Source organism: Brachycentrus maculatus, unplaced genomic scaffold (genome assembly GCF_059751285.1).
Source record: "Brachycentrus maculatus isolate JH-2025_06_01 unplaced genomic scaffold, ASM5975128v1 h1tg000064l, whole genome shotgun sequence".
NCBI classification, from domain to species: Eukaryota; Metazoa; Arthropoda; class Insecta; order Trichoptera; family Brachycentridae; genus Brachycentrus; species Brachycentrus maculatus.
This window is the reverse complement of record NW_028280818.1, coordinates 1,303,852-1,325,340: the sequence shown is the minus strand read 5'-3', so window position 1 is coordinate 1,325,340 and position 21,489 is coordinate 1,303,852. Positions and strand designations below refer to the sequence as shown.

General features: G+C 38.0%; 2 protein-coding genes across 2 annotated transcripts in view; one reads left to right on the top strand and one right to left on the bottom strand.

Moving 5' to 3' along the window:
- Nucleotides 1-12,274, top strand: part of LOC148311486 (kelch domain-containing protein 4-like) — a 32,803-nt gene extending 20,529 nt beyond the window's left edge. Inside the window, exon 11 of the mRNA XM_088256621.1 lies at nucleotides 11,974-12,274. The gene's annotated coding sequence lies outside the window, so the exon portion shown is untranslated. The remainder of the gene's footprint in view (nucleotides 1-11,973) is intronic.
- Nucleotides 12,275-14,278: 2,004 nt separating this feature from the next.
- The window catches only part of LOC148311485 (isocitrate dehydrogenase [NADP], mitochondrial-like), a 28,535-nt gene continuing 21,324 nt past the window's right edge, over nucleotides 14,279-21,489 (bottom strand). Inside the window, exons 7-9 of the mRNA XM_088256623.1 lie at nucleotides 21,070-21,220; nucleotides 19,202-19,435; nucleotides 14,279-17,969 (exon numbers count right to left, since the gene is read on the bottom strand). Coding sequence (XP_088112749.1) covers nucleotides 17,817-17,969; nucleotides 19,202-19,435; nucleotides 21,070-21,220 — 538 coding nt within the window. The 3' untranslated portion in view covers nucleotides 14,279-17,816. The remainder of the gene's footprint in view (nucleotides 17,970-19,201; nucleotides 19,436-21,069; nucleotides 21,221-21,489) is intronic.

Here is a 21,489-nt window from a genome sequence, read left to right as displayed (position 1 = left end):
TGTAATTGTTTCTGCATATATCTACTTCCTCCGGAGTTTAATAGGTCTTCTTCCAAGGAGGAGAACAATCAATTGTAAAATGTTTAATTTCTTTCTGGGATGGATATTACACACGGATGTATATATGATTGAGTTGGATCATCATCGCATACCATACGATGCTTCCGTCAGTCCACCTTCCAATTTAAACATTAATCTTTTTCGGTTGTGGACGACAATGATTCCTCGTGGATGGATATAGAATGTGATTGAAATCTTGCGCATACACCCTGAAACTAAACAGATTTGTAAAAACTATTTTATTTGGAATAGTTAAAAAACTTACTGGAAAGAAGAAAGTGCGCAAGGCAACCCTTTAAGTAAATTAAATGGGAACTGTTTGGTCCAATTGGAAGATTGCAAACCGAGTTCTATACTCTATGTCTAATTGTTGCAATTTCCACAAACGACTGTCTCTTTTTAGAGATATACTTTTACCATACTTTCGTATGCCACTCCCCCCCGGTGCATCTTGTAATTGTTTCTGCATATATCTACTTCCTCCGGAGTTTAATAGGTCTTTTTCCAAAGAAGAGAATAATTGGAAGACTGCAAACCGAGTTCTATACTCTATGTCTAATTGTTGCAAGACTATCTCTTTTTAGAGATATACTTTTCCCTCTTTTACTACTCAATATAATTGTACACGTTTACTATTCAAGGGTCTGTCTGACCTTCCCATTAAAACAATGTTGATATTGTTTATGAATAGCAAAATGGAAATAAAACACACTCTTTATGAAGAAGAATATATTTAGTACTGAAATGACACACAATAGCTTGGTATCTAAACAGTTTGGACATACAATTATTGAGCAAGTGTTGCAAATTGACATTTTGCAAGAGGAACAAACACTGTGAGTTTTTCGATCTCTTTTATAGTGGCAAATGCTGCAACACTTTCTTTTAGATGCAACATTAGATACAGCTGGAACAAATATTTCAGAAAGCGGTAGTTTGAACATCCTCGATGTTATCATACGCAATTGCCAGGGTATTTTTTCATTGCATTTTGGCTGTGGAGCGTATGGTAGGCATAATGCTATTCCGAGCCCGCGAAGGTAGTTTGGTCGATTTATTGACTTTCCGGTGACTGTACCATGTATAATTTTACTATTTACGCCTGTTATATTAACCATTCCGTAAAATAACACCATCGGCCACCGTCGAGTAGCCCTAGCTACTGAAAAGTTGGCACACTTTTGGTCCAAGGCGTCAACCCCGACATTAGTCTCATTGTAAAATGAGAACCACTGCTTTGGATTTATGTCATTTTTATTTTAGCTGTGTAGATTTCACTTCTCTTATTATATGCTGTAAAAATTCCCTTGGAATCTCTCATAGTCACTGGCCGAAACACTGCTGTAGAATTCTACACATTTTGTCTTCAACCCTCGAACATTCAAATAGTAAAAATTCAATTTATCATCTTTCGCATTATCGCGAACTAGTCACTTTACTGAGGGAAGGCGCGGGGCATCTCGCAGTTTTGTCTCCCACTCTTTAATGAAAGATTTACGCAGCCAATTGTCGCTATGCAAAATTTTAGAAATATATTTTTTTCTAATCTGATTTTAAACGAATGAGGCGGTACTCACCAGTGACGCTAAATAAGTAGACATGTCGTCGGCCGTTGTGTCCTTGTGAAACAGATAGAAGTGATAAAATTTCATATTATCATCTTCTCTCCGCTTCCCCAAGGTACCTTGAACGACTACCCTCTTATTCTCCACTGTCTTCCACGTTCCGTCTGGAGGAAGGACTCGAGTTGCTGGAAGGATCGCCTCCGACGTCAGGGATTCTTCGGCGCCATCCGACTGTTGGACGCTGACATCTGGCATTGTGACTTGTTCAGCATTCTTTGCTGCTTTTAACATGCCACGGGTCGTCACTTTAGACACCGCGGGCGTAGCGTCCCCAGCGCGCACGCTCAGAGTCGCACGTGGTGCCGAGCTCTAGCTTAGATTCCCGAACAGCTGGGCTCGGACGGCACCGCCACTGGGCCGCCAACGACGGCGGGGCAGGGCAGAGAGAGGTTTGCGGGGAGCTTAGCCGAGCTACAAGCCGAACTGGCGGAGATTTCCGAGTAGCTCCGTACCCGTACGGACGTAGACAGCGCTGGCTCGACAGCGGCAGGGGGGCAGAACGGAGAAGGGCTCGCGGGGAGTCGACCTACCCAACTGAAATTCAGTAGCGGCCGGATTTTTAACTGATTTTACAGTGCTCGAATCAATCTATTTCAGTATCTTATCTAACTTCGTCATCACTAATTCCTCCAACACGTTGATTCTCTCAGTGAGAGAACTGATAATTAGGTCTGACATTTTTCGATAGAAGGTGCAAAAATAAAAAAAGATGTGCACTTCGTGTGACAACTAGACAATAACTCTACTCAATCTCTCAACTTTAGAGATATACTTTTACCATACTTTTCCCTCCGGTGCATCTTGTAATTGTTTCTGCATATATCTACTTCCTCCGGAGTTTAATAGGTCTTCTTCCCAGGAAGAGAATAATCAATTATGATAAATTGACACGTGTTTACTTTGATTCATTTGAAGATTGATCTTGTATAATCAAAGTTAATGTTGGCCATTTCCAGTTTAGTAGAAACGTCACGGTTTCCGTCAGTCGTACTATGGTACAAATCCAACTGTTCTCTACTTTCTCCGCCGAGTAAAAACACCACGACGCTGAGAGTGGCGAGTAACCAGTTGTTTCAGAGTCGGATAAACTAAATTGCCGTCAATTTCTTGTACAAAATAAACTTGTTGCCAGAAAATTTCAGGATCTTCTTCACTAGAATCCAAGAGATAATCGTTCATTCTTAAATGACGCCACTCATTGTCCAGTATTTGTAAATTTTCTTGGATCGTTTGTGTTAGGAAACGCCTGTGCAATGTGTAATTAAGTTAGCTGATGGAGTATATGTCCAATCATCTTTATTGGAGTCAGCTTGTAAGACTGGTGGGGAGAAAACCCTAACTGGATGAGGGGATATCCGTATCCACTCGTTAGGTACCTTAAACAACACAGGAGCCATAGGATTACACTCCACTTCTGTTCCTATATCTGATAAAATCCCGGCTAACGGTACCGGAACACTGATGATAGGAAGACAGAAACGCGCAAATGAAAGTCAATTATTTATTCATCGAAAATTACAAAGTTATAAGGGCGGAAAGAACAAAGCAACACCAGTAATTTGAGTGAAGCGCGATGTTTCGCTTCTTAACAGTACAGAGTATTTCTCCGTCTTATTCCTCATTGCTGAGGGCTGTGGCCCTTGCAGAAGCAATAACTCTTCTCCAGTTATCCCTTGGCTGCGCTGCACGAAGCGCTCCAACCACTAAGGTGCCTGCTGCTGCCTTAATTTGATCGGTCCATTGTGTGAGGGATCTTCCTCTCCCTCTCTTTCCCTCCAGGCTACCGATCACAACTAGTCTTTCCAGTTATCCTCGTTGCCACGCGCAACGTGTCCAAAGAATTGGAGAATCTGTCCGGTACAGATATTGGCTAGCGTCAAGCCATCCAATCGTAGTTCCTGGCGAATGGACTCATTGGTGCGTCTAGCTGTCCATGGAATTCGGAGCATGCGCCCCCAAATCCACATTTCGAAGGCATCAGTTTTTCTATGAGTATGAGTTGTCCGCCTCCGTAGTGTAATGGTCAGCACGCTCGGCTACCGTTCTGGAGGTCCCGGGTTCGATTCCCAAGGGGGGTAAAATAAATATAAGTGATTTTTTCACTGTCATATTTATTCAATATTACCCTGGACTGGTACCTGAAGGCTGATCACCTTTCCTTCATGTGTAAACGATCAAGATAACACTGCGTTTATATGACGCAGTGCCCTATGCACCATTGGGGTGCGGATAAGGGTTTTATTATTATTATTATATAAAGAGTATAAACACAAAGAAAACACATCACCAAACCGATCAAATAATACTCAGTACTGAAACTCAAAGGGCAAAGAGCGAGCGCGACGTATATACGTTTGAATTTTAATCTTATCTGAGCACACAAAAATTTGCCCTCCACTCTTTGTATACGATTTTAAAAGAGTTACATGTGGTGGGGACAATATTAACAAATGAAGTTGGTGAACTGCGTCTTTTTGTTCTTCTCGCACACATTTGTGAATATAATTTTAATACACAAATTTGGAAGGAACAACACTCCTTTGAGAAACTCGGGGAGAACCGACGGCAGCAAATGGGAGGGGAAGCTTCTAGCTTCGGTTATTTCTTACCACGAGTTAGGAATTCGCGAATGTCTTCCGTTCCGAAGAAAGGTTATACCGGCCAGGAGCCAAAAATTTCTACCGCTATCGGAGATCGAGGGAGGGGGCTGTGCGAGGCGGTTGTGCGTAGGACAGCTGGGCTTTATATAGTGCCTTCAACTAGGGTGTTCCGGGTAGTAATACCTAAGGGCTACTTCATCGATATTGGCCGGAGAAACGCGCGAATCAAATTCTACGGCCTGCGCACGTATTTGGCGAAGGGTTCTTGCAGGAGTAGTGAGTAATGCCTCTGCTTAATAACGCTCTTTCTAAAGTTTTAAAATGGGAAACGTCCACATTCGAAATCCGCTCCATCGCAAGGGTGGCGACGACGAGCAAGAAAGTAAACTAGGTTAATCCACGACGCGGTTGAAGAGGGAATGCGCAGACTGTAAATCTTGTTTTTGATGTCATTTAACATAAATAATGGCTAAACCAAGAAATGGGCACTTCGGACCGGTTTGGTGTCGTGGCTATAAATATATGCAAATAAAAAACTTGCTCCACTATTGCCGGTGCATCTTGTAATTGTTTGTGCATATATCTACTTCCTCCGGAGTATCTGAAGTATGCATCTTCCTTTCCATAAACTACATACATAGAAAAATGTTATAAGAAAGACACATAAAAAATAAGAAAAAAATTAATGTTATAGAAATAAAATGTTATGTGTAAACCACTTACAGTAAACATGTTGGTATTTCCAACTATAAAAATGTAAAACATTAAACATATTGAAAATAAACAACAACATAAATAAACATAATAACTTTTCATCCAAAACGTGACATTCTATGGGCTAGGAGTAAATTTGAAACTTATCAAAAGTAACAGTATGTCGGGTCTTCATCGAGTAGACCCTCCAACTCCTCATCTTCAAACTTTTTCGGTCTTCGATGACAGTGATTCCTTTTGGATTGATACAGAATGCCTGTTTGTAATGTTATCCGTACACCCTGAAACTAAACAGAATAATTTTTAATGTCTTTGGGGATGTGGTAAAGAGGAAGAAGACGGTCGTGTTGAATAGGTATTTATTAATCAACAAAGGCTACACAAAACGGTACGGCGTAGCGGTGGCGTAGCGAGACGTGACGGGGTCGAATTGATGTAGTTGTAGCGTTGCTGTAGATGGACTGTCGGGCTGGCCGGAGTATCTTCTTGATGCTGACGAGGGTGCTGGACTGGAGATCGTAGCGAGGTCTTGATGCGGTGTTCTCGTGACGACGTCGGTAGACGGGTGTCGGCTGTATGGTGGTACCGGCTACGTTCCCAGTGTAGGAGTGAGAGAGGGAGGCCGAGGCTGTTCCCCTTTTATATGGTTTGGGAACTCTTTGTTCCTTTGTCTTGAAATGCTAGTCAAAACAAATTGCAATGGGACGTGTGCACTCCATTGTTCCCGGTCAGTGCCTCCTTTATTCTGCATAGTTGCAGTGATTGACTTCTGCGAATTCGTTCTTATTATCAGTAGGGTTGACTGGCTTGCTGACCACTACATACCCCGGGCCCAGTGAAAAAGTTTTCACGATTCGTTATATCTGGGGACCCCCCACGGTGTCATCTCGTAGGAACACGTGGGTGCTTGAGGGGAGATCTTTAAAGACGAAAGTCGTTTTTACTCCGTGATGAGTACCTTCTACCGGCTGCAGGTCTTTCAGTTGTTTCCTTAGGTGGCCTAGAAAGCTGTAGGTGTCGTTTTCGCCCTGGGGTTGTGTGTTCAAAAATTTGTCGGGTAGTCGGAGTGATTCACCGTATACCATTTCTGCTGAGGTGCATCCGAGATCTTCTCGCCAGGCTGATCGGATGCCCATTAATACTGTCGGGAGTGTTTCCGTCCACCGGTCGTTCTGGTGGCACTTAATGGCTGCTTTCAGTTGGCGGTGAAGTCTCTCTACCATCCCGTTCGCTTGTGGATGGTACGCAGTCGTATTTATTTGTGTCGATCCTGCCAGATTATTTAGTTCTCTGAACAGGTTCGACACGAACTGTTTTCCCTTGTCTGTGGTGACTCGGAGGGGTGTCCCGAATCGGGTGATCCACCCTTCGTAATGATGATGTCTATGTGGACGTGCTCGAATCTGGATGACGTCATCGGGAATGTCCCTAATGGAGCCGAGACGTGTCGGGTTACCTTGTTTCGTTGGCACTGTATGCAGTTACGCGCCCATTCCCTACAGTCGGCTTTGATGGATGGCCATACATAACGTTGTGTTATGAGTTTGGCGGTCGCTTTAATGCCCGGGTGCGATAAGTTATGTACCGCGTTGAAGGCTGCTTTTCGGAAGGGTTTCGTAACAAACGGTCTGGCAGTGTTGGTTGTAATTTCGCAATATACTTCCGTGTCGGTGCCAGGGATCTGTACTTTTTTTAGTCGGAGTACTGATCCTTCGTTTAGGAATTCTTTAATCTCTTCATCGATCTTCTGGTCGGCTGCGAGAATTGTATAATCAATCGGTTTTTCTACACTTTCGATTCGGGATAATGCGTCCGCTACAACATTGTCTTTGCCCGCTACGTGTCGGATATCAGTAGAGAATTGACTAATGAAATGGAGGTGGCGAAACTGTCGCGGAGAGCACTTATCTGCCTTCTACTGAAAGGCGTATGTGATCGGTTTTTGGTCCGTGAATATAGTAAAGGTCCTGGCTTCTACCATGTGTCGGAAGTATTTTACCGCCAAATAGATAGCTAGGAGCTCTCGATCGTAGGCTCCGTACTTGCGTTCCGCTGGAGTGAATTTCTTCGAGAAGAATGCCAAGGGTTCCCATTCTCCATTGATCGGTTGTTGTAATGCCGCTCCTGCAGTCGCTTTCCGGATGCGCGAGCAACGTCGCTCGTGTCAGTGCCTCCTGTGTTCTGCATAGTTGCAGTGATTGCATTCTGAGAATTTGCTCTTATTATCAGTAGGGGTGACTGGCTTGCTGACCGCTACATGTCTACAGTGTCCAATGACAGTGATTCCTTTTGGATTGATACAGAATGCCTGTTTGTAATGTTATCCATACACCCTGAAACTAAACAGAATAATGTTTGATGTCTACAGTGTCCAATGACAATGATTCCTTTTGGATTGATACAGAATGCCTGTTTGTAATGTTATCCATACACCCTGAAACTAAACAGAATAATGTTTGATGTCTACAGTGTCCAATGAAAATGATTCCTTTTGGATTGATACAGAATGCCTGATCTTATCCATACACCCCGAAATTAAAAGAATAATTTTGAATGTCCACTGTGTCCAATGACAGTAATACTCCTATCCAGCAGGATTGAAATATTGTATGAGGCAATACTTTACTAAAGTATGAGACTTCCCTCCGGTGCATCTTGTAATTGTTTCTGCATATATCTACTTCCTCCGGATAACCACAATTATTTTTTTTTTATAAAGCCATGGAGTTTGATTTAATGCTGTAATGTCATTTTCATCACGCCCTTGAAGACTTTTATTCAAGTTATTTAAATGTTCAAATAAGTCAGAAAAAAAAGCCAATTTTAAAAGGAATTCGGAATAATGTGACTTGGCTTGCTGTAAATATACTAATAGTTCAGCGCGAAGTTCCTTAACTCTGGTCAGTACTTTGCCTTTGGATAACCTCTGTATGGTAAAGCAAATTACGGTGTAGTGTCCCCATATCTTCACAAATGATTCGAAACAATCTGCAACGCTTGCAATTTCCGCAAAAGACTATCTCTTTTTAGACACATACTTTTACCATACTTTTCCCTCCGGTGCATCTTGTAATTGTTTCTGCGTATATCTACTTCCTCCGGAGTTTAATAGGTCTTCTTCCCAGGAAGAGAATAATTGGAAGACTGCAAACCGAGTTCTATACTCTATGTCTAATTGTTGCAATTTCTGCAAAAGACTATTTTAGAGACATACTTTTACCATACTTTTCCCTCCGGTGCATCTTGTGATTGTTTCTGCATATATCTACTTCCTCCGGAGTTTAATAGGTCTTTTTTCAAAGAAGAGAATAATTGGAAGACTGCAAACCGAGTTCTATACTCCGTAGTGGCGGACAAATAATAATAAATTTAATAATAAAAAGTATTTTTTTTCAAATTCTTCTGCATGTATTTCATTGTTTAATTTTTTTTATTAATTTCTAAATACATTTTTATTAGTTTTTAACCTAATATACAAAAAAAGAGAAAAATTGAGAATATAAACATTTTACAATTTTCATAAAATTAACTCTTGATCATTTACTTACCCGTTCCTTTATTTTGCCTTTGTTCCATTTTTTATTTCGACCTCTAATATCCATCCATTTTTAATTTAAAGTTTTTAAGTTAAACGTTTTACTTGGCAAATACCACTATTTCAACACCATTGATTAAAGTATACATATCGCTCACTCCTTTCAAGAACGTCATAAATCAAAAATCGTCAATTTTCAGTTGTGCATGTTTTCAGAATGCCCAGAAAATGTACTATATCCCAGCAAAAGAGGCATATTTTTAACTTAACCGTTTTAGTGCTAAGCAATTTTGGCAAAAATAAATGAAAATTGCCATACACATATTGATTAATTTAGAGGAAAAAATAATGGCGTCAAATAAAACACTCTAACTTAGACAAATATCAATCAATTTTATTAATTATTTTTGCATTATAAAGATAAAATGTTTATTGTTTATTAATGTTTATTAAACATAAAGTGATATCAATATTATTGTATTTTATTTCTTTTAGAAAAAAAAAATTAAAAAAAATAGCTCAACAATTATGTTTTGCCGCACAAATAGCGTGTAGGCCTTTCCTACAGCGTACGCAAATAAGGCGGGATCGCTTTATCCCACTCCCTCTGTTGCTACACACCTCGCACTGGCGTAAGTTACGTCCCGGTAATTTTTCCAGATTTTTTCTTTGATGAAGATGGTTGTGTTGACACGCTATTTTTATGATTCATCCACTCCTTTTCGAGATCCTCAATAATTTTCGATGTGAATTGGAGCCGGGTCATTTTGTTTTCGGTAGTGTTGGAAACATACAAAATATAAGAGTTGAGTACCATTCTTCCAAAAATGTTGAATACTACTTTTTTCCAATATTTTAGGGTTCTTCGCTCGTCCAAATACACGTACAACATTTTGTCAGATTCGTCCACACCTCCCATGTATTTGTTGTAGTCATCAATCATGCTTGGTTTCACTTTTTCCTTTTCAAATTTCCCTTTCTTTTTCTTGATCGTCACACTATTAGTATCTGCATTGGATGAAATCAATATGACTGGCTTTGGTTTGGACTTTTTGTCTCTGAATGAACACATGAAAACATTTTCATGTGCTAGGTATTTGGCTTCTCCTACGATTGCTTTCTTAGCTTCTGGAGGAATCTCTTTTCTGTTACGTCTTATTGTTCCAGTTATATATGTATTTTGTTCCAAAAGGGCTTTGGCCAATCGTAAGCTTGTGTAAAAATTATCTGTAAACAAATGATAACCTTTGTTCAGGTAATTTCCAATTGAAAGCAATTTTTGCACTACCGTAAATCCAAGACCATATTTTTCTACCGAATCTCTGTCATCTGTATTTTTAGCTCCTTTGTAGCAGAAAAAACCCAAGCAATATTTGGAAACCGAGTCGCACAGCATCCAAAATTTGATTCCCCATTTATGGTGTTTTTTGTTTGGAATATATTGTTTTATCGAAGAATGGCAGTGAGTACCAACTAACGACTCGTCGATGGATAGTTGTTGATTTGGTACATAATGCTGATGAAATACGGTATTTGCATGTTTGACAAGCACATCAAACCTGCCACATGGGTCATAATTCGGATGGCCTGGTTCAAATAATAATCTGTTATCAACCAAGTGAAAAAACTTCAAATCAGTTGGAACCTATCCCTTGAAAACATTGTCCCAAACCATGGTATGTGTCGGGAATTTTTTATCCAATAACTACTAATTGTTGGCCTTCTCGTTATTCCCATTTCGAGTATGACAGCAAGAAAGGCTTTCATTTCGTATATTGTTGTCGGCGTCCACTTTTTTGCTCGAGAATTATCCGATACAGTGTGCGAGGCCAAAAACTGTGCAGCATATCCATTTGTTTCCCTTACGATGGTTTCGAGCAGTGATATGGTAAAGAATATGTTGAAATAGGTTATGGGTGTGCCATCGGGAGGAGGCGCCCGCCTAGGTCCAGGAGTCTCGAAAAAATCATTTGTTGATTTAGAAAACACTAAAGTTGGTGTTTCTTCTGTTTCTGTAGATGAAGAGGAGGTAGAAGACTCACTTTCAATCCTCAATCTTTTTCTTCGATGCGTTATAATACTGCTATCATCACTATTTGTATCTGTCGTTTCACTCCCCGTAGAATCACTAGGAATCGAATCAACGTTCGAAATAATAGCACGTGACATGGTTATTTTTTTAAAATAATATAAAAAAACGATAAAAGTTATTTTTAAATGTATAAGAATGCACTCTCATCACAAATTACGCGCGAGGTTAGCGTACGTGCACTCCCGCGGAGCACCGAAAACACACTGAAACTCGCAGCGCTTTTGCGCTGCGCCGCAATTTTCGATACAAACGATCGCAGCGCTTTTGCGCCGCGTAGCATTCTAACGGTTAAATATACTAAATATTTTTCAAATGGAGAAAAAACCTTCAGGTTTTACCTAAAAAGACCTGTTGCACAGTAAAAAGTTCAAAAAGTGGATGAAATTTATTTTTAATACATTGTATTATATTTTTAAACTTTAAAAACGTTCTCCTGAAAAATCAAGTTTTTTGATTTATGACGTTCCTGAAAGGAGTGAGCGATTTAAATAGCGGTATTTACCAAGTAAAACTTGAACATTTAAAAAAAAAAATTTTTTGACTACACCTGAATTTGAAAAGTCAGTTTGGTGAATTGAAAAGTTTTTGGTCAGGTTGAGTTGTATTGAAAGCGTTGCCAAATTTCCGAGGAACAATTCCAAATGGTAAATGCGCGCAATTATAATCACACAATTATTATCACTTAAACCAGCCCTGTAAATGCCCAGACTTCCATATTCTTCTTCATCTTTGATGAGATATTAAAAAATAATACGCACAATTATATTGAACTATACTTACTACGTCACCTAGTAACTATTAAACAATACTAATACGGAAAATTTTATCTCATATATCGCTCACTCCTTTAAACAATGTCATATATAAAAAATTGACAATTTTCAATTGTGCATGTTTTCGGAATGCCCAGAAAATGTACTATATCCCAGCAAAAGCGGCATATTTTAAGCTTAATATTTACCCGCTACAGGGCAGAAAGTGTTGTTTTTGCATTTTGAAGAAAAGGTATTGTTTAATTGTTTTTTTTAAATACACTAAATATTTTTCAAATGGAGAAAACTCTTCAGGTGTTACCTAAAAAGATCTGTTGCCCAGTAAAAAGTTCAATAAGTGGCTTGATATTTATTTTTAATACATTATATTCTTAAACTTTAAATACGATCTCCTGAAAAATCATGTTTTTTGATTTATGATGTTGTTGAAAGGAGTGAGCGATATGTTGTTGGACCCGTCAATTTGTTTACAAGTTAATTTTAAGAATTAAAATGTATTATTTTTTATTCATTGTAATAAAATATTTATACAAGAGTCCTTTTTTATTATTTATTATTACATTTCCATCTCCAGTCACTCCTACTACTCTGAGGTGACCTTCCTTCCCTGCCATCCTGCCCTCTTATGCCCATGTTCATACCTGATGATGCATAGGGCACTATAGTGGATTGACATTAGTCATGGGAGGTATGGTATACCCTGACTGGCATTGGATTGGTTTTGCGAAACATTTGGGTTCCCAATGATGTAACCGATATTTCATAATCATGGGTAGAATGGTCCATGTTACACGTGTGTAAAGTGATACTCAAACCACCCAATGTAAGCCAGTATATATTTAATAAACATGTTTTTCACTTACACATCAAATTGGACGTTTTACAAATTAAATTGGACCCCTGACACATCAAATTGGACGTTTTACAAATTAAATTGGACCCCTTACACATCAAATTGGACGCTTTACAAATTAAATTGGACCCCTGACAAATCAAATTGGACGTTTTACAAATTTAATTGGACCCCTTACACATCAAATTGGACATTTTACAAATTAAATCGGACCCCCCTTACACATCAAATTTGAACTTTTACAAATTAAATCGTACCCTCCTTACACATCAAATTGGACATTTTGCAAATTAAATCGGACCCCCCTTGCACATCGAATTGGACATTTTTCAAATTAAATTGGACCCCTGACATCAAATTAGACGTTTTATAAATTAAATTGGACCCCTTTAACAATTTCAATTGGGCCGCCTTACATATCAAATTGGACATTTAAAAAATTGAATTGGACCCCTTACACATCAAATTGGACGTTTTACAAATCATATTGTATTTTATAAAAAAGTTATAGATTTTTTAAAATATATTCAGAGTAGTATTGACACAGACTATAACAGGCTTGCCAACTTGACTACTAACGCACTTGCTAGTCTTCAGAATAAAATATGTGGCTTGCCATACCTTGGTCTTCACACCAAAGGTATATCGTAGTCATACAGGAGAAAGTGACCAAGTGCATTTTTTACAAAAACGTGATTATTGACTATTTGATATCTTACTAGCTTAATATTGCCCTGAAAACATCCCAAAGGATTTCAAACTTGGAAGTATAAAATATTGACTTGATAAAAATGACTAACTGCATTGATGTTTATTTTCTTGCCAAGCAAAAGTGACTTAAATGGCCCTCCTGGACATTTTACTTTTTGTTAGTTGGTCCCTTTTCCTGTACAACTACGATTTGTACTACTAATATGAATATGTTTTTCAAAATTATTTTTAAAACTTTTTATTGAAATACAATATAACATCCACATTAAGGCGTCCAATTTGATTTGTAAGGTGTTCAGTTTGTAAAATGTCCAATTTGAAATGGAAAATATGTATAAAATATAAAGAATATATATCGACGGCCCCAAATCTGTTACTATACAGCTTAGAATATTTTTCAATGTATTTTTTTTAATTTTATCAATTAACTGTTTACATTTTGAGTGTGTCCAAATACTTGTTCACAAAATCTGGATTATCTCCAATTACAGGAGTTATTTTCATATTATTTATATTAGTATGTGAGGTCCGAATCCTGGATTATAATCACACACATGAGAAAAGCCAGAAAATAACATTTTCATTTTTATTATTAAGCTTATAATTTTTATTATTAAGGTTGTCAATAATGGGTAGAATTGGTGAATGTTACACGTGTGTAAAGTGATCACTTAAACCAGCCTATGACGGTCGTCAGCCCCGTAAATGCCCAGACTTCCATATTCTTCTTCATCTTTGATGAGATGTCAAAAAATAATATAAATTAACTGTTTTATCTGAAATTCTAAACTAGTATTATACATTCAAAAATAATGTATAAAATCGTTTTAAAACTTTAGCTTTGTCAAAATTAAGTATTTAGCGTTTTAGGAGTTCAGTTCATTTCGAAAATTTCATGTAGATAGCGTCTTATACGCCTGAAAACTAGGCGCAATTTATTTCATATATTTTTTTGTTTATTTATATTTGTAGGTAACGGTCAGTTCATAACGTACATCAAATATCTCAAAATTGACAAAAATTCCTCTTCATATATTCATGTTTGAGGTATCAATAAAAAAAATCTTGGGACTGCTCGGCTGTCCAAACTTAAAACACAGTAAGGGACATTTTTTTTGTAGTGCATATTTTTTGCATTTTTGGACTAGGTAGAATCTACTTAGTCCAAAAATGCGAAAAAAACATACTACAAAAAAAATGTCCCTTACTGTGTTTTGAGTTTGGACAGCCGTGCTGTTTGGACTCCAGCAGCGGCACATCTCTGGCTGTTGGAGAACAAAGATAAACGGAAAGGAAGGAAAATGAAACCAAGAAATGTATCCAGTCATACAATGGTATGAATCATTTATTAAAAAAATAAACATTGGGAAACGTAAAAAATACATTGAGATATTGTATAAAAATAAATGTATGGCAGAAACGATTGAGGTGTATTTTTAACTGTACATTCATGTTTATACAAAAAATAATCAATCCGCGTATTCCATTTGAAAATATCCTTAAAATTAATCTTTTTTAACGCATTTTTTTACAATTATTTATCTAAATTTTTAAATACTACATGTCCATCTCCAAGAACCGAGTGATGTTCAGAGAAACGAAACGAATCATAGCCACCAAAACATAAGAAAAATTAAAAATTCAACCAAGCTTTTTAGTAAATAAATTTGCTAGATATAACTTAATTACGACAACGACCGATTTCAAAGCAAACACATTCTTCCTCAATACTAAAACATACACAATCTTTGCTTCAAATTGTTGTAAATTTGTGGGTAAAAACTTAAGTTTTGTGGGTTATTCCTATAAAAATATTCGGAATCATTCCAGATGTGGTGGAGAGAGTACCAGATCAATATATATTAAGACACATGCGTCTTAACACACTATCTGCGGGCGGATTCGCGCTCATAATAGAGATAAACATCTCTGAAAAGAAGTGATAACATTTAACTATACTGTATACATCGATATGAGATCAAAAGATGCCGCAAAAGTCATGCGTAAAAATAACTTACACGCGATTTACGATGAGTCGAGTGACAAGGTAAAATTACCCTTCCCGCAGATGGTGTGTTAATATATATTGTCTTTTCCCATGGGAAAAGAAAAAAGTTAAGATACTATGAGGAAAAGAAAAGCCATTTCATGAAATACAGAGAAATACAAAATAATAAATATTATTTACAACATTTTGAGTGTGTCCAAATACTTGTTCACAAAATCTGGATTATCTCCAATTACAGGAGTTATTTTCATATTATTTTTTGACATCTCATCAAAGATGAAGAAGAATATGGAAGTCTGGGCATTTACGGGGCTGACGACCGTCATAGGCTGGTTTAAGTGATCACTTTACACACGTGTAACATTCACCAATTCTACCCATTATTGACAACCACACTACTCAAATTCTTGGAAGTTCTATATATACTAACCAATTTAGAGACCTTGTTCTTGAATCACTAGAACTTCACTAGAGACATCTATTGGTGAGATGTAAATGCCCAGACTTCCATATTCTGCTTCATCTTTGATGAGATATCAAAAAATAATAAATATTATATTACAAGGCGGCGTGGAAGGTAAATGCAGCATAGGAAGAAGGCGTCGTATATCCTGGCTTGGCAACTTGAGAGTTGTTCCACTGTAGCACTGAGTCGCTGTTTAGAGCGGCTGCAGACTGACACGATTGCCTTCAGTGTTGAGTGGCACGATAAGGAGATAAAAGTTTCGAGTATCCATAGTCTTTCGGAAGAAGCTGTTTGTTTGGAAACCGATTGACGCTATAACCAAATTATTATCAGTATATATGTAGTCCACCTCCGTAGTGTAATGGTCAGCACACTCGGCTACCATTCTGGAGGTCCCGGGTTCGATTCCCAGGGGGGGTAAAATAAATATTAGTGATTTTTTCACTGTCATATTTATTCAATATTACCCTGGACTGGTACCTGAAGCGGAGGGCTGCGTTTATATGATGCAGTGCCCTATGCACCATTGGGGTGCGGATAAGGGTTTTATTATTATTATATATGTAGTAATTTTAATACAAAGTTATTGTGAAAGTTATAAGATGGAGAATCACAAAGTGAGTGCTTCAAATATTGATTAAATTTGACTGAGAGAACAAAATTGGCTAAATTTAACTAAGAGAAAAATTAATTTAAAATAAATATTTTTTTAAAGAATAATACTTCAAAAGTTAATACAGTGTAAAGGGTAATACAAAAATTATATAATTTCAGCAGGCAAAGATAAAAAATTAAAAACAATGTTCTGTACATTTTATAAGAATAGAAAAATAACAAATTTCAACCAAAGGGTCTTTTCATACACATCGCTCACTCCTTTCAAGAACGTCATAAATCAAAAATCGACAATTTTCAGTTGTGCATATTTTCGGAATGCCCAGAAAATGTACTATATCCCAGCAAAAGAGGCATATTTTTAACTTAATATTCACCCGCTACAGGGCAGAAAGTGTTGTTTTTGCATTTTGAAGAAAAGGTATTGTTTAATTATTTTTTTAAATATACTAAATATTTTTCAAATGGAGAAAAAACCTTCAGGTTTTACCTAAAAAGATCTGTTGCACAGTAAAAAGTTCAATAAGTGGCTTCATATTTATATTTAATACATTGTGTTATATTTTTAAACTTTAAAAACGTTCTACTGAAAAATCTAGTTTTTTGATTTATGACGTTCTTGAAAGGAGTAAGCGATATATCATATCGTTTTAAATCTGAGTATTTATAATGTATTTTTGACATTTTTAAATCGTGTTTTCATTAGACCCTGGTTTATTTGAAAATTTTTATAAAATTTTTATAAGAATCCGAAGTAGCAGAATTCATGAATTGTATGTTTTAAATAAATTATTTGTATGATTTTTAATGATAAATATCAAACTTTTTTTGTGAATTGGAATTCAAATCTTTGCACATTGCACCTGTATACAATTTGGCACACCCGATTCTAAAAATTCATAATAATTTAGTAAAAAACAAGGTTTTTTTAAGTTAAATCACTTGTTAAAAATAATAAAAATTAATGACGTGCGGTTCCGCCAAAAAATGCCAGAAGACGGCATCAATCTGTTTAAAAAAGACGTGCAATAGACACGAAATGAAACGTGCGATGATCACACGATTGGCACTATTTATTTATTTCACTAGGATGATTGCAAAACGCTTGAACACCGATATTAGTCTTTGAATATGAGATAGTTTTGATGAAATTCCTACATTGCTGTTACTGCCGCAGGTTTTAAGGAAACATCAAGAACTTCAAAGTTGACAATATCATTTAATTGATTGATAGGACTTATATTTAACCATACATATAGATGAGAATGGCAGTTCTCCAAATGAGACTCCATCAGCAGTTGTTGAAACACACCATCTATATAGAACCCAGGAAAAATAGATGTTTTTACCATTCTGGAGGTCCCGGGTTCGATTCCCAGGGGGGTCAAATAAATACAAGTGACTTTTTAAGTCTAATATTTATTCCATTTTACCCTGGACTGGTACCTGAAGCGGAGGGCTGATCACCTTTCCTTCATGTGTTAACGATCAAGATAACACTGCGTTTATATGATGCAGTGCCCTATGCATCATTGGGGTGGGGAAGGGTTTGAAATGAATGAATGAATGAATAATTATCACTCTAGAGGCATGAATTTATGATTTCATTATGAATTTGCCAATCACCTTATACCTGAAGACTAATTTTGAAGAATAATTTTACACAAAGTGAATGATGAGTGAAAATTCTAGGCAAAAACACTCGCTAAAGATGAGAGGTTCCACTGTACGTGGCTGGGGATGGTGCTGGTGAATGAGAGATGTCTAGCGGGAGAGGTTGTGGTCCAGCTGCGCGGCGATGGCCTCCAGGAAGTCCTGGGTGTTGAGGTACATGCCCTCCTTGAGGTTGGGCAGCCCGTGGATGGTGGCCGCCAGGTCCTTGGTCATCTTGCCGCTCTCCACGCAGTCCACGCACGCCTGACACACAAGATATACAGGTTCACTTTGTGCAATATACTAGACAGAGTCCTGGTACAAGCTCTAATGCAGTGGTTCTGAAGTCAGGGAGCACTTTTTCAAACATTCTTTTGAAAATGCCATAACTAGGCGAATCAACTGTCACAATATTATTTTTTATGTGTTTAACACACTGTAGTCGGGCGCTTCGAACAATAGACTCTAGCCTGTAGCGGATGTTTTTCGCGATTAGCGCAAAAATATATCGCTTTCTTAAAATTGACACAATTTCTAAACCAAATAATATTTTCGATTGAAATTTTCAAAGAAATCATAAATGACATTTGATCATCAAAAATAAATTAAAATCATAATTTTTAATTAAGTATTCCGTATTTCACAATTTTAGAAGCATTGTAAACTATAAAAAATAGTCTTCCTCTCCGAGGTATCATTCCCTATACAATGCTAATATATTCAAATAATAAAACACCAAACAGTAAACAAAACATTGCAGGCGGTATGAAAAATAGTCCAATACGTGAAATGACTCAAACTTAACTGGAGATTGAGATCGTATAAAAACTCTAGATATCTGGCGATGCCTTCACACGCGGCACACTAGCCAATCCGGACAATACTCAAATAAGACATCTCATTACTCAGCAAATTACCCTTCAAGACCGACAGTCGACAAAAACGGCATTTGCCATGTCCCGCAGTTGACTGACAGTCCACGAAAAACGGCAAATGCTGTGTCCCGACGACAATGTGTGTGACAATAAAATACAACTTAGTAGACTCAAAAAATCTGTGTTAACAATTAATACATAAAACTTATACTTGGCATTGCATTGAAATGAAGACTGTATGCAGTCTGTTTACAGTTGTGGCCCCAGGTCAGCTCTATGCTTCACTTCCATATACCAGGGTTAGGTTAGGATACCATGCATGGTTTACCGCACTGAGAGCCACTGCATTACTAGCGACTCACCTTCTCGAGGGCCAGACTGAACTTGGCCAGGTCGGGCGTGCTGTAAGGTTAGATTCTCAGCCTTGCGCCATTGGAACATCTACCATGCATGGTTTACCGCACTGCTTTACACTGCATTACTAGCAACTCACCTTCTCGAAGGCCAGACTGAACTTGGCCAGGTCGGGCGTGCTGTAAGGTTAGGTTCTCAGCCTTGCGCCATTGGAACATCTAGCATACACCGTTTTGCAGCACTGAGAGACTGCACTACACAACTCACCTTCTCGAGGGCCAGACTGAACTTGGCCAGGTCGGGGGTGTTGTCCAGCTTGGCGCGGTGCGCGAGGCCGCGGGTCCAGGCGTACACGGAGGCCACGGGGTTGGTGGAGGTGGAGCGGCCCTTCTGGTGCTCGCGGTAGTGGCGCGTCACCGTGCCGTGCGCCGCCTCCGACTCCAGCGTGCGCCCGTCGGGGCACATCAGCACCGACGTCATCATGCCCAGGGACCCGTAGCCCTGCCACCGACACACAATACACGTTCAGCAGGAGAACAATCACACGCTTCATAGTAATCATTCAATAAGATATATAATAGTCCGCTCCTGTAGATTGGTCTGCAGCAACAAATGACACCTCCTTCGCCACTCTGTCCTATTACGTGAAACCCTCTCCAACTCCTCATACGTCCAACAGCATTACTCTCAGCAGTAGATTCTACTTAGTCCAAAAATGCAAAAAAAACCTACTGCAAAAAAAATTTCCCTTACTGTGTTTTGAGTTTGGACAGCCGATCTGTGCTAAATCATTTTTGTTTTCCCCAATTTGATCACAGCAAAGCACCCTTGATTACTACCAGTATTGAAAGTTGTCCCACCACATTCCCAGATCTGATACGGAAGCATCTAGGCTTCCTGATAGACCCTAATTATTTATTAATTTATTTATTTATTGAACGGCTAAAGCTTTTAACATAACACATATATAATAAAATAATAAAACCCTTACCGCACCCCAATGGTGCATAGGGCACTGCTTCATATAAACGCAGTGTTATCTCGATCGATTACACATGAAGGAAAGGTGATCAGCCCTCCACTTCAGGTACCAGTCCAGTGTAATATTGAATAAATATTAGAGTGAAAAAATCACTTATATATTTATTAAACCCCCCTGGGATTCCAACCCGGGACCTCCAGAACGGTAGGCGAGCATGCTGACCATTACACTACGGAGGCGGACAAATACATATATACAAGATCAAATATAAAAATACACTAATAGAGAAACAAAAAGTCTAAATAATAAAATAACAAATAGTAAGCACTGGTCAATACACGTCTCCTTCACACACTATCAGCGAGCAGCGAGAGAGGGTGATACACAACATTTAAATTTATCCATTATAACACCGAGAAGAAATGCTGAGAAAGTACAGACTTCAAGGTGGATAACAATATCGTAGTCATAAAGGAGAAAGTGACTAAGTGCATTTTTTTACAAAAACCTGATCATTGACTATTTGATATCTTACTAGCTTAATATTGCCCTGAAAAAAATACAAAAGGATTTTAAACTTGGAAGTATAATACATTGATAGATTTATATTATCCACTGACACTTGGTGATGGAATTGCATTTTTAATTTATTATTAGATTAAAACCAATATTTTTAGCTTTTCCACTTTTTTATTTGACCAGCGACCGGGTTTCGTCGTTGCCGACATCACCAGTCTGATGATGTCGGTAACGACGAAACCCGGTAGCTGGTCAAATAAAAAAGTGGAAAAGCTAAAAATATTGGTTTTAATCTAATAATAAAATAATATATTGACTTGTTAAAAATGACTAACTGCATTGATATTTATTTTCTAGCCAAGCAAATGTGACTTAAATGGCCCTCCTGAACATTTTACGTTTTGTTAGTTGGTCACTTTCTCCTGTACGACTACGATATATTAAATAAATCTATACTATCAAAAGCATTGGCTAACATGTGTAGCTGCGGAATGGGAGAGAACATGGCATAGTTTGCATTATGTACAAATACTGGGAATACAGATTTTTGCCTAGTACCTCTTTGACGCACGCTAAGCTTTATTTGATTTATTACAATCGGTGTGATAAGTGTAAACATGATGGATAAGCGTACCTGGGCGACGATATCAGACTGCACGTCCCCATCGTAGTTCTTGCAGGCCCACACGAAGCCGCCGGAGCTCTTGAGCGCCTGCGCCACCATGTCGTCGATGAGGCGATGCTCGTACCAGATCTTGGCTGCCTCGTAGTCCTTCCTGTACGTCCTGGACGGCAGAGAACAAACATTTTAGTATTTATTACATCAGACATAAGAGGTAATACACCACCTAAACGATGGATCATCAGCTCAACAGTACACAGTCCTAGCTAAAGAAGAAGACACTGGATGATTCATTCTACGGATGATACAGTATCAAACAGATTAATTTAAACAAAACTTGTTTTTCGTATTTTCAACACCTTAAAAAAAAAATGTTTTGGGGGTGTTTTTCATATTATGGACCAGGGCTACTTCTTTCAGTAACTAAGATGT